This window comes from Geotrypetes seraphini, chromosome 6 (genome assembly GCF_902459505.1).
Source record: "Geotrypetes seraphini chromosome 6, aGeoSer1.1, whole genome shotgun sequence".
Lineage (NCBI taxonomy): Eukaryota > Metazoa > Chordata > Amphibia > Gymnophiona > Dermophiidae > Geotrypetes > Geotrypetes seraphini.
In genome coordinates, this window is record NC_047089.1 from 40,613,878 (window position 1) to 40,631,834 (window position 17,957).

Here is a 17,957-nt window from a genome sequence, read left to right on the forward strand (position 1 = left end):
GAGCAGAGCTGGTGAGCAGCCCGTAATGAACTCCTGGTAGCCTAGCGTGTGAGGTCTGTGTAGATATGTATTGAACTGAAAAACTTTGGTTTTCAGCTTCTGCCTAATTTCAAGGAAATTGCGGTTGTTGAGCTGCAGCGTCTACCGGAACATTATGCATTTCCATTTCGCATTTCAGCAAACTTTGGTTTATCAGATGGATCTCAGGTAATTTTTATTGCCTTACAAACTCTATATTTCACCAGTCTCTTAAAAACATTATGTATTGATCTAACTGATAGATAATTGGTATGCTATAGGCCAGGTGCACTAAGCACATCATGGGCAAAATTAGTTAGTACCTCAGCTCTTAAATGAGCATCTGAAATTCTTTTGTTTTTTTATCAATAAATGTTTATTGAAAGATTTTTAAATATAATACAAAATTGTGAATATCAATAACCACACATATACATAGCAACAAGCCAGCAAGGGCCCATCCACAGAGCAGAAGAACACAAGAAATAATATCAACAGTGCAAATAGGTCTCTGATATCCACCCACAAACAGAACTCCACGTTCCCCCCCCCACCCTTGAAGCCCTAAACACACCAGTGGGTGTCCTCCTGTTGGTTCTGCCGGAGGGCACCCCAAACCACATTCCCCTCCCCCCACCCACAAAGGTAAGCTCAAAGCAAGGATTCAACTTTATCCATTATCATAGACCAAGTCCGGGTATAGGTATAATAGTAACCATGTCGTTTTGCTATAGAAAGTTCCATGATGCTAATGGTCCGAAGTTTCAGAGTCCACTCCAATTTGGTGGGTGCAACCAGCTGTTTCCAATGATTGGCAATCAAACATTTAGCTGCTGCCAGTCTCCATCGTCTAAGTTTAGTTTGCCAAGTATATAAGCACACATTATGAAGGCCTAATAAACAACCCTGTGGAGTAAGAGGCAAAAGAGTTTGCAACAGTTGAGATAAATAATAATAATAATAATAATTTTATTTCTTATATACCGCCAAAGCCATAGTAGTTCGAGGCGGTTTACAACGAAGAAGGGCTGGACAATCAGCGAAAATGGTACAATGTTACAATCAGATAAAATTAGGTGGTAGAGAAAAAAAATGGTACAACAGAGAGAAAAAATGGTACAAACAGAAAGAAAGATGGGTACAATTATAGCAGTGAAATGGTACAGTGAAGAAGGTCAAGACAATCTGCGTAAAGGACATAGAGAGATAGAGGGCCAGGGTGGGCATAGGGTCTTAGGGTATGAATCGGGTGAAAAGATTAGTTTTTAGTAGTTTCCTGAAGTTTAAGTAGGATGAAGAGCGTGAGATGATATGGGCCAGCCAGTTATTGTGATGACCTGCTTGGAAGGCAAGAGTTCTATTTAGATATCTTTTGTAACGGCAGGTCCTTAGGGTAGGGTAGCTAAACAGGTGGGTTCTACGTGTGAGTTTGGATGGGCGGTCTAGGATAAAATGGGGTACTAAGGAAAGGGGGGCCGAGCCAAGGATGGATTTGTAGCAGAAACAGGCGAACTTGAATAGCACTCTTGCTTCTAGGGGTAGCCAGTGAAGTTTGTGGTAATAGGGAGTTATGTGTTCCCATTTTTTTAGTCCAAAGATCAGTCGTATTGCCGTGTTTTGAATAATTTGCAATCTTTGTGTGGTTTCTTGAAAGATCCCAGATAGATGATCTTGCAGTAGTCGACTAGACTTAAGATGGAGGATTGCACAATCAGGCGGAAGGAATGAGGGGGCGTCAAAGTATTTTCTGATGGATCTTAGCTTCCATAAGGTGGCGAAGCTTTTTTTGACCAGAAGGTCGGTGTGAGCTTCGAAGGTAAGGTTGCGATCAAGAGTCACTCCGAGTATTTTTAAAGAGTTTGTTAAGGTAAAGACTTGGCCATTCAGGGAGATTGTGGTATCTTTGATTTTGTCGTTTGGGCTTCCCAGAAAGAACTTGGTTTTATCTGAGTTGAGCCTCAGTTTGAAGTCGGTCATCCATAGTTCGATTTGCGTTAGGATTGAAGCTAGGAGGTTGTTTATCTCGGGGGTTATGATGGAGATGGGGAAGACTAAGGTGATGTCATCAGCATAGATGTAGAATTTTATCTTCAAGTTTTGCAGTAGATTTCCTAGGGCAACCAGGTAGATATTGAACAGCGTGGGGGACAGGGGGGAGCCCTGTGGGACTCTGCAGGTGTTGGCCCAGCTGGCGGAATGGGAATTGTCGCTGTAGACTTGGTAGGAGCGTTGACCTAGGAAACCATGGAACCATTTTAACACGTTGCCTGAGAGGCCGATAGACTCCAAACAATCCAGAAGAATGGCATGATCAACCAAGTCAAAGGCGCTACTAAGATCTAATTGTAGGACTAGTGCACTTGAGCCTTGGCTGAACAGGTTGTGAAGGTAATCTACCAAAGAAGCGAAGACGGTTTCAGTGCTGTGTCCAGGATGGAAACCTGACTGATTGTCGTTTAGGATGTTGAATTTGTCCAAGTAGGTTGTTAAATCTTGGTTGACCAGACCTTCCATCAACTTTGTAAAGAAGGGTATGTTCGCAATGGGTCTGTAATTGGATATGAGGGAGATTGGATCTTTGGGATTTTTGATGATAGGCGTAATCAGAATCTGGCCTAGGTCCACAGGGAATGAGCCTAATTGTAGTTGGGAGGAGAGCCAATTATATAATTTGATTTTGAAAGAGATCGGGGCAGCTTGCATTACATTTGGTGGACAGCTATCTAGTTTGCAGTGGGATTTGGTGTATTTTGAGTAGAATTTGCAGAATTGTTGCGAGGTGGGGGTGGTGAAGTTGTTCCAATAAAAATCAGCCCTGGTTTCGTCGTCATGGGACTGAATGTCCAGATAGTTCAGATGGATGTTGGAGGAAATAGGTAGGGTGATTTTGTTGTTGAAGAACGCGGCCAAGTCATTGGCCGGTGGGGGTGCGTCTGAGGAAGGTCGGGTAAGGGATTGAGTATCGTAAAGGTGATTGACTATTTTGAATAGGTTTTTGATATCGGGTTTAGGGGATCTGATTTTTTGGGCGTAGAAGTTAGTGCTTCCAGAAAGGCTTCAAGATGGAGCAATCCCACCAAATATGTAAAAAGGTCCCCAAGGCCTCCCCAATGAAATTCTTTTTATCTTTCTTATTTCCCAAGGCAAAAGAGAACAGGAGAATATACTTCATTTGTATTGCCTGCATGAGAGTACGTTGTAAATGTTCTTAATATCTGTTTTATTCCATTTTTCATGAGTTTAAGGCACATCCCCCCCCCCCCAATTTCAGCTCAGGTTCCACTCAAAATTGGACATCTCCCTTGCTGTGGCTGGTGGGGATCCCCAAGCCCCACTATCTGAAGACCTTTTCCTCCTCTGGCCTAGTGACCAGAACTTTCCAAGCTCTGCAGCCAGTGGCAGTGTTCCCAAGGACAAAACAGAGAAATCTAGAAGGCAGATAAAGACCATATGGCCTATCTAGATGGCCAACCATGCTATCCACTATTCCAGTGGTCTCAAACTCATGGCCCGGGGGCCACATGCGGCCCGCCAGGTCCTATTTTGAGGCCCTCGGTATGTTTCTCATAATCATAAAAGTAAAATAAAACAGTTTCTTGATCATATCTCTTTAGCTATAAATGACAATATTATTATTAAGACTTAGCCAAAAGGAAAGATTTATAAACTATGAAGAGTTTTACCTCATGCAAAATTGTCATTTCTTTAATAGGACATGAACTATTTTTTTCTGAGGCCTTCCAAGTACCTACAAATCCAAAATGTGGCCCTGCAAAGGGTTTGAGTTTGAGACCACTGCACTATTCCCTCCTCTTCCTTAGAGATCTAACGTATGTGTTCCAAGCTGTCTTGAATTCAGATACACTCTTCATCTCCACTGGGATGCCATTCCAAGCATTCACCACCCTTTCTGTAAAAAAGTATCTACTGAGGTTACTTCTGAGTCTATCCATTTTCATGCTATGCCCCCTCATTCCAGAGCTTCCTCTCAATTGAAAGAGACTCACCTCATGTGCATTTATGCCACATAGATATTTAAAGATCTCTATCATATCTCCCCTCTCCTGCCTTTCCTCCAAAATATACATATTGCGATCTTTAAATCTGTCTCTTTGCAGTAGCAGCACTTCAAGTTTCTTTTGCGGCTGCATGTCTCCCCATTCCGGGCTTATGTTTCTGGATATGTCTCTCATGCTCGGTGTCCTCGGTGCCTGTCCACCCCTGCAGGCTTGCTTCATATGTTTTGGTCGTGTGACTGTATTCAAACCTTCTGTACCTGCAGTCTGCTCTGCGCAAGCAGATTCCCTTGAGGGCAGACGTTCTGCTCTTTTCTCAGGGGGTTCATTTGGGATTGTCTAGAGGGGGCAACATGTGATTGCAAAAGGCCTCTTTGTTGGCCCGGAAGTGTATCCTTTTGTTGTGGCGCCAAGCTGACATGCCTACCTTAACTATGTGGAGAAATTAATTGTTTACTTTGTTAAAATTTGAATATCTGGATGTTCGGAGGGAGGTGCTGGGCCATGGAAGAAATTCAGGAGAATATGGGCTCCCGTTTGGGAGAGATTGTCCCCTAGAGCTCGCAGTTCTTTATTGAACTTTTGTGGGGTGGGGTGGGGATCCTGGTGGGTAGGGGGAGGTGGTTTATGTGGGTCTTCGTGAAGGAAGACGCAAATGACCCGACTGTTCCTGCTCTTTGTCTTGTTAATTGTGGTTGGTATGTTGTTGTACTGCTTGATTTTGTAAATCTGAAAATTAATAAAAATGATTGGGGGGAAAAAATCTGTCTCTGTGTACCTTATGCTGAAGATCTTCAGATGGCAGGACTTGGGGATCCCCACCAGCTCAGGTATTCATATTTTTTCACGCAGGCAGGGGACGCCGGAGGGAGGTCAGAGAGATGGGAGAAAATTTGGTGCCCACTTTGGGCTCAGGCTCACCCAAAATCAGCCATCTGGCTACATCACTGATTTGCTAAATGCATTTTTAGAAGGTTTTCTTCTATAGTTGCTAGTAATCGGTTACTCATATTTTACTGAGTCGGCACAAAAGCTTGAACAGATTTTCTAAACATAAATTTGTAGCACTGCCTGCATCTATAGTGGATTGGTTTAATTACACAATAGAAATAACACACAACTCTTAGTAATAGATTTCAAAACATTTTAAATGGAAAATCATTGATATTCCACTTTTCTCTTGGCGTCTATGCCGAGTTGTCTAATCATGAGCTGACCTTGTATAATCTAATCTAATACACAACTTATTAATTGCACTATACCAAAAAGGTTCAAGGTGATTTACATTCAAAGAGGCTGTAAAATCTATGTGAAAATACAAAAGCAATCAACGTGAGTATTACAACAAATCATAAAAAAGTGTTCAAATTTTTACAAAACCTTAAGTAATTGATATCAGTCATAATGTAAACAGGTAGATTATTCCAAATTGTAATGGCAGTGTAAGCAGAAATGGAGTTGGAATCTGTAGAAAACAAGTTAAATGATGTAAGTATTGCTTTCAAAACTGTGTAGTTTTGAAAGAGAGAGCGAGGCATTATTAGTCCAGTTTGTTTACTGAAACATTATGGGTTTTGTGATTCACAGAAAGAAAAGCAGTTTCTGCAGTGGAAAACTTCAGAGGAAGCTTGTGAAAGTTATGACGTCTATCTCGAAGATCTCAAGAAGAAAGATTTCAAGTTAAAAGAGGATGTCCCCCAAGAAGCAATTCATTTTGCTTCTGAGACACTGCAGGAGGTTTCAACTGATTTTGATTTTATGTGCTTTCAGTTTTCTTTAGAGCAGTGCTATATTAGCATTCGCTTTATAAGTTATTACATTGATTTTTAGCAGTCAGCGGAAGCAGGGAAAGAAGGCAGGGGCTTGAGAAAAGTGACTTGGTAGAGTGCGTGTGGAGCAGGAGAGAGATTGCTGGACTGTTGCTCAGATTTTCTGAAAGAAGAGACATAAATAGTACTTCTGATCTTTTTTTATCATAGTCATTTAGTTATTATTAGGCTTAGTAGTACATTGTCTTGAGAAGCTAAAACACAGTTACTGTTGAGAATGTAAATATGAGAAAGTCCAAAAACCTGATTTCTTAATAAAGCCTCATGATGTAATTCTTGACCAAGATTAATACAGTACTGTTCTCTGGCTTAACATATCTCCCATTTATCAAGAGATACTGGGTTTGATACTCGAAGGGATTTGACCAGTTTAATCACAGATAACTGGTTATCTCTTGCTGAATAGTCAAGGATAGCCAGCTTTCTCCACTGAATATTTGCAGTTAGCATGTAACCAAGAGCCGGCTATCTTTGGGGTGTTCTGGGAGCGGGTCACAGTTATGCCGTGATATTTGGGGCTGATCAGGCAAGGTTAGTGCATAGATAGGATAGCTATTTAAAGAGTCCTAGCTTTATGTGTTGGCATACATTAGCCAGTCAATGAAAACCTGCATATTCAATGCTGCTTACCAGAAACGAACTGACATTGAATATTCAAGGTCAGCGCCGGCAGTGGGCGATCACCGTGTTGCCCACTGCTGGCTTAAAATTGCCTGGACTGTTTTTTATATAGTCTTTTTGCTTGAAAATGCATCCAAATATTAAATGACTTCCATTTTAGTAACTACAGGACATCTGGTGAGTTAGCTTAGTTTTGACATGTGTTCTGGCTTTTCAGGGCAGTACACTGCAGAGGGAAACTGCAGAAGGTGATGTTTATCAGGTGGGAGGAATATTGCCTGCTAGTAATGCAGTCATCACTGTATTGTAGTCACTTTGCATAATGTTGCACAGCAGGGGAATTCTGTGCAAATCCTGCAATGGCAGTGATGAAGAATTCCCCCAGGACTAAGGGTTGAAGAAATAATAATTTTTTTATTATGTAATTACAGTATAGCAAACTCTGATATCAGCCATATTATGGCTTAAGCCAAAACTATATAACTACATAATCAAAAAATAAAGACATCTTGATGCTTTGAGGCTCATAATCGAAACTTAATAACGTCTAAAAACCCGCCCAAGTCAACACTTGGATGACTAAGTGCCGATAATCAAACCAAATTTCTGGACGTATCCAGGGACTTTTTAGGCCTCTGAATACCACTGTGCACCCAGAGGGAAAAGGATGTATCTGGAGGAGTGGTATTTGGACGGAATGTGGGCCGACCTAGACTTAGCCATCCTGCAAGTATAATCAGATGTTTCACGAGACTTCCTGGACGAAACTTATACATTGTCAGTTAGACGATATAAAAGCAGGTATTAGTGGCAAAAATGTATCCATGGTTACCAGATAACCTACTGCAGAGACAACGTAAAGACCCCACACACAATCCCCCAGTGATCACTAACCCCCTCACACTGCCACAAATATCAGAATAAAAACGTACATACCTGTCTCAGGAATATCGGCACCTGCTATAGAAAAGCCTAGTAGAGCTGCATGCAGGTGTATTAAGTAGCCTGAGGGGTGGGCTGGTGAACCATAGAGAGGAGGACCCAGGATCATAAGCCACTCTAACCATTACATTCATGGTAGAAAATGTGAGCCCACAAAAAAACCCCAAAACCCTACTGTACTGCTATATAAGTTCCACCTGCAGCCATTAGTGCTACTGGGATTGTAGACAGATGGATATAGTGTGTTTTGGGGGGCTCACCATGACCTATAAGGGAGTTCTGGTGAGATATATATGTGACACCCTTTTTGTGAAGTTCACAGCAGTACCAGTGCCCTGTAAGGTGCCTCACTGCTCTGTTGCCATGTCCAGGTGGCCAGTCCATCACAATGCTGGCCCCTCCAACCTCCAAATGGTCTTGTTCTGGGCGTTTGGGACTGAGACAAATTTTTAGTCAAAAATGTGGTATAAAGATATTTTGACATACTGATGGTCTGGATGATCTATGGTATGGATGACCAGATAGACAATTTTTGTAAAAAAAATATATATATATATTCTAGATGTATTTTTCAAGAACGGACATGTTTCCACTACTGACTGTGGGCATCTAGTGCCATATATCTGAATCGGACTTGGACATTCTTTTGGTTATGCCCCTCTGTGTATCCAGTTCCAGGAGGCATGGTTAGAGGCTTGTTGTTGGCAAGCTAGACTTGGATGTTTTGTGGTGATAATCGAACCTTTCTCAGGATGTCCTAGATGGTACTGAGACGTTTTGGGCTAGACCTGTTTTAGGCCCCACACCCTACACTACCCCAGTGATCACTAAGCCCCTCCCCCACAAAGATCTAAATGAAACAGTACAGTACAGATGGAAAAGCCTAGTAGAACACACAAGTGTCTTAAGTAACCTGGTGGATGGGTTAATGAACCCTAGATCCGTGTGAGGCCACCAAAACCCTACTATACTGACATCCTCATTCATTCCTTAGTCATCTCACACATTGGACTATTGCAATTCTTTGTACCAAGGCATAACACAGAAAGAAATACGTCAACTTCAAATCTTGCAGAACACAGCAGTAAAACTAATTTACAATGCAAAAAAAAATTTGACCATATTACCCCCATTACACATCGTTTAACCTACAAAATATTTCTCCTTACTTACAAAACTAAACACACAAATACTCTAGCTATCGTTGATAAATATCTTATCTCTTACATTTCCTCTAGAACGCTACAATCTAACAATTTTTTCGTAAGGCAGTTTTTTCGGTTACCACACCCTCTCTTTGGAACGCTCTACCCCTTGACATCAGACTAGAATCCTCTTTGGAGAAATTCAGATCCAAGATCAAAACTTTTCTCTTCAGAGATGCCTTTAACACTTGAGGTTGGACTCCTTCAACCGAGATTGACAAACACTTCTTAAGAAGCGCTCCCCTTCCTACTTTATTTTCCCATCCCCTTTGCCTACCCTTCTTCTTTTATTTTTAACATCTCGATGTAATTTTATTCCCCTGTGTCCCCTTTCCCCTTGGTTCAATGTCAGTGTATATTGGTTCGTAAACTCCCTTTATATTATTTTATTATACCTAGCATTGTTTTATTTTTCTTGTAGTAGTATTTTATTATAATTCTTAGTATAAACCGTTTAGTTATTTTATGATAGATGGTAAATCAAATAATTAATAAACTTGGAAACTAGGGGTCATCTATAGCCATGAGAGCTATTGGGATGGTAGACAGGTGGGTATAGTAGGTTTTAGAGATTTGGGGGGGCTCACCATAAGTTATAAAGGGATAATTTGTGAGATGTACATCTGGCATCCTTTATGTAAAGTTCACACCAGTGCCCTCTAAGGTGTCTTACATGTCTATGTGGCAAGCCCATTACAATCCTGGCCCCTCCCACTTCCAGATGGTCTATGTTTGGATGTTTAGGACTTGAATGTTTCTATGGTCAAAAATGGGGTATAAAGTTAGGTGTCTTTAGGTTTGGACATCCTTTGGACTTCGTGTCGGCTAAGACGTCTAAGTAGACGATTTTCAAAAAGTAATTTTTATGGATGTCTAGTAGTTTGCCTTCCAAAAATTGACATTTCTATGCCTCTGAATTTCAACGTCTTTTGGGAAACAACCAAATTGTACTTAGACATCCTTTACGAAAATAGTCCTCCACAGGTCTAATTTTTTTAAAGATTTTTTTTCTTGTAAACACTCTTTAAGGTGTCATAAAATTACCCCACTGGATACTCACATACAAATATGCAGCCAGAGTGTAGGAGAAGTTTGGTAATGCATGGGTGGAATAACGAAGTAGGTTCATGGATTGTTTCATAAGTTTAGACCAAATTCAGAGCAAGTTGAAATTTCAACTAATTTTGTGATACTATTCTATGAAAACACAAGGGCACATCTGTTTTGTTATAGAATAGCCTCAAAATAGGTGCCTAAGTGACCTTTTACAGTATTATGGACAGAATCATGATTTGAGCTCAAATATTTCTGAAATTCTGACCTTCTGTGCTCACTTTAGAAAAAGACTATTGCTAGTATTAAGTCATGAAAATACAGAACTTTGTGAAACATAAAAACAGAAGGAGCAAAACAGCAGAGGGAGAGAGTGACCCCAGCTGGTATTTCTGTGTGTAGCACCAAGCTAATCAGTGGTCTGGGCATTCTAGGCACAGTCCAGCTTACACTTGGACAGTTTCATCAGGTGAATGATACTTTACCTTGGCACACTGTTTTTCTTTCTACAGCAACTCCTTGAAGAAGCTAGAAATACAAGCATCTTATCTCCAGAGATACATAATTTTGTGGAGCTAATTTGGGTAGAAGCACTTGGCCATTTGGATCATATACTTGGCCAACCTGTAAACAGCATTAGCCTCAATGATGTGAGTTGAATTTTTAAATTATTATATAGGGCCCTATTCGGTTATGAAGTCCCCTCCTTCTCACAGAGTTAGAGCCTGGTAGTGTTTTGTAACCGAACAAATTTAGATGTGTCAACAACAGGAACATTGATCCTGATCTTTTTTTAAGGTATGGTATCACATTTTGGGTTGGGGTGGGGGATACTGAAGGGTAGGGATTGTTGGGGTTTGGGTGTTGAATGAGGTGACAATTGTTTCAATTATTGATGTCCTGAAGTTTTATATATGTATGTTTAAACAATTTTATTGAGGATATCCATTGTTTATAAAGTTAACTTATGTTTTGGGAAATTCATGTTTTGTTGAATAGCAGTGGTTACAAAAGGGACAGTTTGAGAGATGTTTGGGGTAAACAACAATATTTGACACACACACAAAAAAAACCCTAGGATGCCCAAGAGGATGTATTAACACTTTCTGCTCAGCACGTGAATTGGTCCACAAGGGGTAAGGGACCCATGCACACAGTTTTTTTATTCATCATCCTGAATCCTAACACTCGGATATATTTGGACAGGAGTATCTCCAGCAGTACATTTCCCACATTTGGTGCAATAGTCTGTAGGAATATTGTTGTTTTTTTTCTTTATTACTCTCATAGCCAAATGAGCAAACCTAGTTTGAAGAAGCACTGTGCAGGTTGCATGCTAAGTTTATTAAGCACTTATGTGCTAGGATGTAACATTTGTGAGTGTAGGTGCTAATATTCTGTAATCTTAGCTTGTAAATGGTGTTTACCTTGCTACTTCCACTTGGACATGCCAACAGTTCTTTGTGGAAGCTGCCAGGCTCGTGACACTTATTTTTTTTCACGTATATATTTGTAGAATGGCTGCTCTGGCACCTACACTTTGTCACCCACTGGGTTGTGGACCAAGCAGTAGAGACCCCCAGTAACAGTCCTGGCATGCTTTTCAGTAAGGGGATAGCCCTCACTCACTGACTAAACCGCATTCAGAAAGGTTCAGTACATTGCATTTATTACACATAGACTTTGTTTATAGCAAAACCAGTAATGCCTTTATTCTTCAATAAACATCAAAAGAAAACACTGAGGAGCAGGAGACAAGCTCCTGTAGGTAGCCAACACTCTGTCAGGTAAAACATACAGTACAACACAAAACATGACTAAAATAAAAACAATGCCAATAATAGGATATTTAAAAGAAATTTAAATGAAACATCAAATAAATGGCGTACTAGTGGTTGACAGATTGACAGACAAACCTGAGACAGAAAGGAAGATGGGTTGGAACTACAAGTTATATAGGAAAGAAAGACGAATAAGGAACAAACAAAAGAGGGGGAACATTGCTACTTGTTTCTTTAGAGGAATTTGAAGAATGAAAAGAGTGAAAGAATCAAATGTTGTAAGTTTCTTTATATAGGTGGCTCTTGAGTAGGCCCTTGAAACGGACAAGGTTCCTTTTCATTAAACTATAATATCCTTGGTAATTTTGTACAGATCCCAAGAGGTGGTACGATTTCCACCCTCTGCCAAAGGAACCTGGGCTTTGTACTAATTCAGTTCCTTTTCTTCACCAGGCCCTTCTACTCGGCCTCCAAAACAAATACAGCATACAAAAACACAGCTCATTTAAGTCCACTTGTACTGCCTGGGTTAGAATAGGTAGTTCCCAACTCCACGGAGTTGGGGAGAGGAGAATTGCTGAATCCACAATTGAGAATTTCTTTTAACAAGCACCCACAAAAAACCTTGCCCAAGATCTTCAGCGGATTCTGCCTCACAATTCCAAACTCCTACTGTGGTCTGTGGTGTGATGAAACACCAAAATGGAAAAAAAAAACATCAGTTCTAACCATTAGTTAAGCTGTGTCTTTCTGTGCACTGCTCTCTAAGTAACACTTGCACACAGTGCTTCTGACTCAGGCACAATTGGTTCAGCAACTTCCATGAACTTTTCTGGATAGTAAGGCTCTGCTGGACTTGGCTGCTCTGGTTCCTGCTATTCCATAGGCTCTGGTTGCTTACTTTGCTTGGCCCTGAGAGCTTTTCAAAGCATTTGCTGCCTACTCCTATGCTGCATGCTCCTCTGTCAAAACCTGTGTGGCAAAGGTACAGGCTTTGGGATTCTCTGGCTCCCTCTCTGTTCATTTGGTATATTACCTTTCATTCTGCCTACAGGGAACTGTCTGGGCTTTCTAGGTAAAGCTGTGTAAATTCCTGGTTCTTGCTTAAGAGTATGGTCAGTGTCTTGCTGGCTTAATGAAGGTGTCCAGGATGCCTGCTCTGAATCACTCTCCTCAGGATAGGCAGCCCGGGCTTCTGCAGCCTCTGAATCTCTGAGTGCAAGAGCTTTTCTGCTTCTGGGAAACACTTTTGCCCTTAGCTTTAAAGGGGACAGGTCTATCTTTAGGGCTTGAAATATCACAGCTTGCACTCCTGCATGTCCCTGTCAATATTTTACCAAAGGAGCCTGTGGTTTACTACACTTGTTCTTTTCTTGTTGTATACTGTTTTCATTCGTGTTGTTGTTGTTTAAGCTTTTAATAAAAAAGGCCTCTAAAATTATTTTAAAAAGAGCCTTTGGTAGAGCCTTTTGTAAAATACCGCAGGAATTGAGCACAGTCAGAATTCAGATGTCCAGGATAGATTTCAATATTCTGCTGAAATGAGCCTTCGTGCCTCATTTAATTCCTTGCTTATTTAACACCATTACCACAGAACTGAAAATACTTTCCTCCACCATCCTTCTCTTAAGAACATAAGAAGTTGCCTCCGCTGAGGCAGACCAGAGGTCCATCTCACCCAGCGGTCCGTTCCCGCGGCGGCCCATCAGGCCCACTGCCTGAACAGTGGTCTCTGACTAATTTTATAAATTACTTCTAATCCTATCCCTATAACCTTACCTCTACTCCTATCTGTACCCCTCAATCCCTTTGTCCTCCAGGTACCTGTCCAGACCTTCTTTGAAGCCCTGTAGCGTGCTTCTGCTTATCACATCCTCCGGTAGCGCGTTCCATGTATCCACCACCCTCTGGGTGAAAAAGAACTTCCTGGCGTTTGTTCTAAACCTTTCCCCTTTCAATTTCTCTGAGTGCCCCCTTGTACTTGTGGTTCCCCATAGTTTGAAAAATCTGTCCCTGTCCACTTTTTCTATGCCCTTCATGATCTTGAAGGTTTCTATCATGTCTCCCCTGAGTCGTCGCTTTTCCAGGGAGAAAAGCCCCAGCTTTTTCAGATTGTCAGTATATGAGAGGTCCCCCATACCCTTTATTAGCTTAGTTGCTCTTCTCTGGACTCTTTCAAGTACCGCCATGTCCTTCTTGAGGTACTTCGACCAGTACTGGACACAGTACTCCAGGTGCGGGCGCACCATTGCACGATACAGTAGCAGGATGACTTCCTTCGTCCTGATCGTGATATCTTTCTTAATGATACCCAACATTTTGTATTTTTATTCACATGTATTCACTCCAACTAAGAAATCCACTCATTCACATGAATACTTCTTTGTTTCCTACTATAGAACGCAAAAGCAAACTCATATCTACCTTACTCCAATTAACCTGCCAAGCTGGTTTCACAGGCAGATAGATCCCTCTTAACAAATTTCATCTGCTTTTGTTTTACTGAGTTTTTAAAATCTCTATGATTTCCCTTCCTGTTTTGGTTTCAGTGGTTCAATTCCAACCCCTCCCCCCCCAAAAAAAAAAAATCTTTGCCCAGATAATATGGTCAGGAAGCTCAAAGTAGCATCACCAGGCCAAGGACTGGAGGGGAACCTCATCAATAGACATTGACCAATAGGGATTGACAGTAGTAGTAGTAGCAGCATTTTCCTTTAATTTTCCTGGTCTGAGCCTATAAGTTATCCAGGCCTGACTGGTCCTGATGGATGGGATATTGAATCCTGTATTACCTGTGTGACTATACTTACCACTGTAGCTTGAGATGTTGTGCAGTTTTGTAACCACTGATGCTTTGTTCTTCTCATTGTTTTGTAATGCACTGGATGCAAATCCCGAATGTGAGCAGTTTGATTGTTTGAAGTGGGAGACTTTTGTGTTCCCTGATTCTTGAGCTCTGGGCTTCTTTTACGAGTCATAACATACGTTGACAAGCTTTTTCAAGTTTGTATTTCCAGCACTGGAGTGACAACTAGTGGACCAATTGACACACTCCTGAGGCAAGCAATATATGAAATATCCCTCTTCTCCCATCCAACAATTTGATCAAGAAATGAACCAAAAATATATTTACCCCCACCCACCCACCCCATTCTGGACATGTATAAAACTAAAGAAAAGATTTGAAAACCAAGAAACTATGTTGAATTAACAAAGGATGTCAACGGGCCCCAGATCAAATTAAATACTTTACTATGCCCCAGAATATCTGCATTCATCTTTTCGTATTTGTACCCTAAACATAAACTGGCCCACCAAAACGGAAAGTTGAGCCGATCACAATTCTTCCAATTGCGGGTTATGCTCTTTTTGATGGACTTTACGTGGGGTTTCTGTTCCCTTTTCTTTGTTCTACATCAGTTTGATAAGAGCATGCCACCCACAATCAATGTATCTCAGCTACAGCAATAATAATTAACAGTAGTGGTAGTAATACTGTAAAATGCTATCTAGATATTCCAGATACGTGTTTATCTTTTTCTGCCACTAGGTATCAGTTATTGCAATTTTTTCTGTATTTTTTTTTAAAGGTGAGCAAAGGTGAAGGTATTTTGCTTCAAGTCAAAAAGGCGCTGGATAATGGAGCTTCAGCAGAAGTTTTGAAACAGATGATGTTGGAATTCTATCGCATAATCCCTCATAAAAGTGGAATCAATTATAATGTTGACAAAAGACTCTTGTCCTCCAAAGAGGACCTGTGTCAGGTAAAACATAGTCTAGGTGATTTAAAGAAGATAAATCTATGTTTCTAAATGAAAAAAATGATCTTGGATTGTTAACCCTTTTGATGGTTTCAAAATTTTGCGGAGTTGGTTAGGACAGGGGTAGGCAATTCCAGTCCTCGAGAGCCGGAGCCAGGTCAGATTTTCAGGATATCCACAATGAATATGTATGAAATGGATTTGCATGCACTGCCTCCTTGAGATGCAAATCTATCTCATGCATATTTATTGTGGATATCCTGAAAACCTGACCTGGCTCTGGCTCTCGAGGACTGGAATTGCCTACCCCTGGGTTAGGAAGTGGGTGTCACTGTCTCTTGATTTAATCTCCCACATTTCATCAAAAGGAAATAAAATGTTGCATCTGAATGACCGATATTTTTTTTAGACTGTAGGCAAAAGCAGTACAGAAAACCAAATGGTGGTGCTGTCACTATGTGATAAGTTCCTAAAGCTAGTACTGGAATTATCTGTTGTGGCACCCAGAGCACTGCTGCAGGAAATTCAAAGGCGTTGCAACCCTCTCTCCCTCCAGCCATGTCCCTGAGCCTCCTATTACCACCAGTGGGGGTGGGGTGGGGGTGCTGCAGAAGGAGAAGTGAGGCAAGGAGGAGAGGCCCTGGCTGGTTGACTGACTACAGAACATGCCTCTCACCGCGTCAGGCACGTCCTGTAAGCAGTCAGCCGGCTCCTTGCCGACGTCTTTCAGCACACCTGGAATCTGCTGGGGCACACAGTTTGCGATACACTGGCTTACAGAAGAGTGTCAGCAGGATTTGAATCCTGACTTCCCTGGTTCTCAGCCTGCTGCTTTCAACCCTAAGTCAGTTCTTCACACTTCAGAGTAAACTAGCCATGTTGAAATGGATTAACGCTTCTAGACTGTTGTTTCCAGTGCAACAGGTATAGAGGTCCTGTATAGCTGGGTAGTCACCATCAAACCATGTGTTTTTGCAGAAGGCATCAATCAATTTATTTGGCTCCACCTCCTTCTGAGGGCTGTGCTGTAATCCCTCAGTTTTTTCTCTTCTGCAATGTGTTCAGTAGGTATCTGCTCTGATTTTTTTTTTTTTTTTTGGGGGGGGAGGGTATTGGTTTTTCTTGTTCCTGGATTTCAAGGCTTTTGATGCTGCAGAGAAGACACAGACTCTCAGCATAGAAGTCTGTAGCTAGCAAGCTTCTCTGTTCACAGGGTACCTGCCTAGCCAGTCTGCTCTAATGCTTAGTCACTTGGGGACCATTCCCTTTATAGCAAAGCTTGCCCCGGATTTTGTCTGAGACTCAAACACAGGCTATGCAGCACCAAATCAGTCCTGAGGGCTGGTTTGGGAGCCGGCTGCATGGTTTTCTCCCCCCATCAACATGTGAGGAACTTTGGCAGTGGAGTTCTTGGCCCACCTTCACAGGTGTGGCTAGCAGCCTAAAGAAACAAGCATCTGGATTTTATATGCTTGACTGAGGCAGAAGTCTTCTTCCTTCATAGTTCCTGTGGCAGCTCAGGAATCCCAGCACAGGCCAGTGCATATTGCAGCCTAAGGGGAAAATTTGGTGGGGGGAATCTAAAAATTGCATTGTAGAGGGTTCCTGGGGCCAGATTGGGTGGTCCCCCATCTCTGAAAACCCCTTTTCCAAAATTTTTGGCTTTTCATTTAGCTCCCCCAGGCCATTTTTAGCGGTAAAATTGCTATCATGGTGGCCATCTTGGATTTCCTGATTTGGATTTAAAAGCATCTATCTGCCTTACTATACATACCTCAGTTTTGCAAGAAGTCACCATAGATGTACTCCTCAAGCTCTGATACACTGGATTCATGACAGATTTGCGCTGGATGGTCAACTGAGGATCGTCCTTGTTCCATCGTCCTTGTTCCATGTACTCACATGTGGGGCATGTGAGAGAGGGAAGGGGGCCTCGGGCTCAACCTCTTCTGATCTCTTGAGGATGTTAGGGATACAGACTGATCATTCTGGGGGAGCTAAAGCCTTCAAGCAAACAGAAGAACTCCTTGCCTTCGAGAACGGACAGTTAAACAAAAAAGGCAAGGATGGTGTCTTTTCAACCAGTGATTAAGGGCTCCTTTTACAAAGGCGCAATGGCGGTTTAATGTGCGTTAAACTACCACGCGCTAAACTACCGGCCGCACTACCCACTACCGCCTCCTCTTGAGCAGGCAGTAGTTTTAGGCCAGCGCGGAGGTTAACGCATGATGAAAAGTTGCACGCATTAACCCCGCTAGCACGGCTTGATAAAAGGAGCCCTAAGTCTTTATTAAACAAGTAATGGTCCCAACAAGGATCCCTGTTTTGGTGTATGGAAATGCCTTCCTCAGGGGACACTGAAACAGTAAATGACGCTGAAGTTCAGTGAGCGTGTGAGTGATCGAGCAGCAGCATACAAAAGCCTCACTAAAGCAGATTTTCAGTGCATTTTTGACTATATGATTAGTAAAACGGCCTTTTGCTGTGCAGGGATCAAATTGTGGAACTCACTTATTGGTCAATTACTAAAATGTTATGACAAGGGTAATTTCAGAAAACTATTAAAAATGCATTTATTTGTTAATGCATTTTTCTAGGAATTGATCTTTGCAATTGTTCTTTTGATGGTCATTTTACATGATTTTCTGATGATTATATGTTAATGTTTGATTTTATTTGTCTTATTGAATTATGAATGTAACGATATGTAAACCATTTAGGTATAAATGGT

The 17,957-nt window shown here is 41.5% G+C and overlaps 1 protein-coding gene across 6 annotated transcripts in view; it reads left to right on the forward strand.

Moving 5' to 3' along the window:
* The window catches only part of PARP4 (poly(ADP-ribose) polymerase family member 4), a 172,621-nt gene that overhangs the window by 15,448 nt on the left and 139,216 nt on the right, over window positions 1-17,957 (forward strand). For all 6 annotated transcript variants that reach the window (XM_033947750.1, XM_033947753.1, XM_033947754.1 and 3 more), the window contains exons 7-10: window positions 97-207; window positions 5,622-5,771; window positions 10,197-10,334; window positions 15,056-15,229. In XM_033947750.1, the coding sequence (XP_033803641.1) occupies window positions 97-207; window positions 5,622-5,771; window positions 10,197-10,334; window positions 15,056-15,229 (573 nt within the window). The remainder of the gene's footprint in view (window positions 1-96; window positions 208-5,621; window positions 5,772-10,196; window positions 10,335-15,055; window positions 15,230-17,957) is intronic.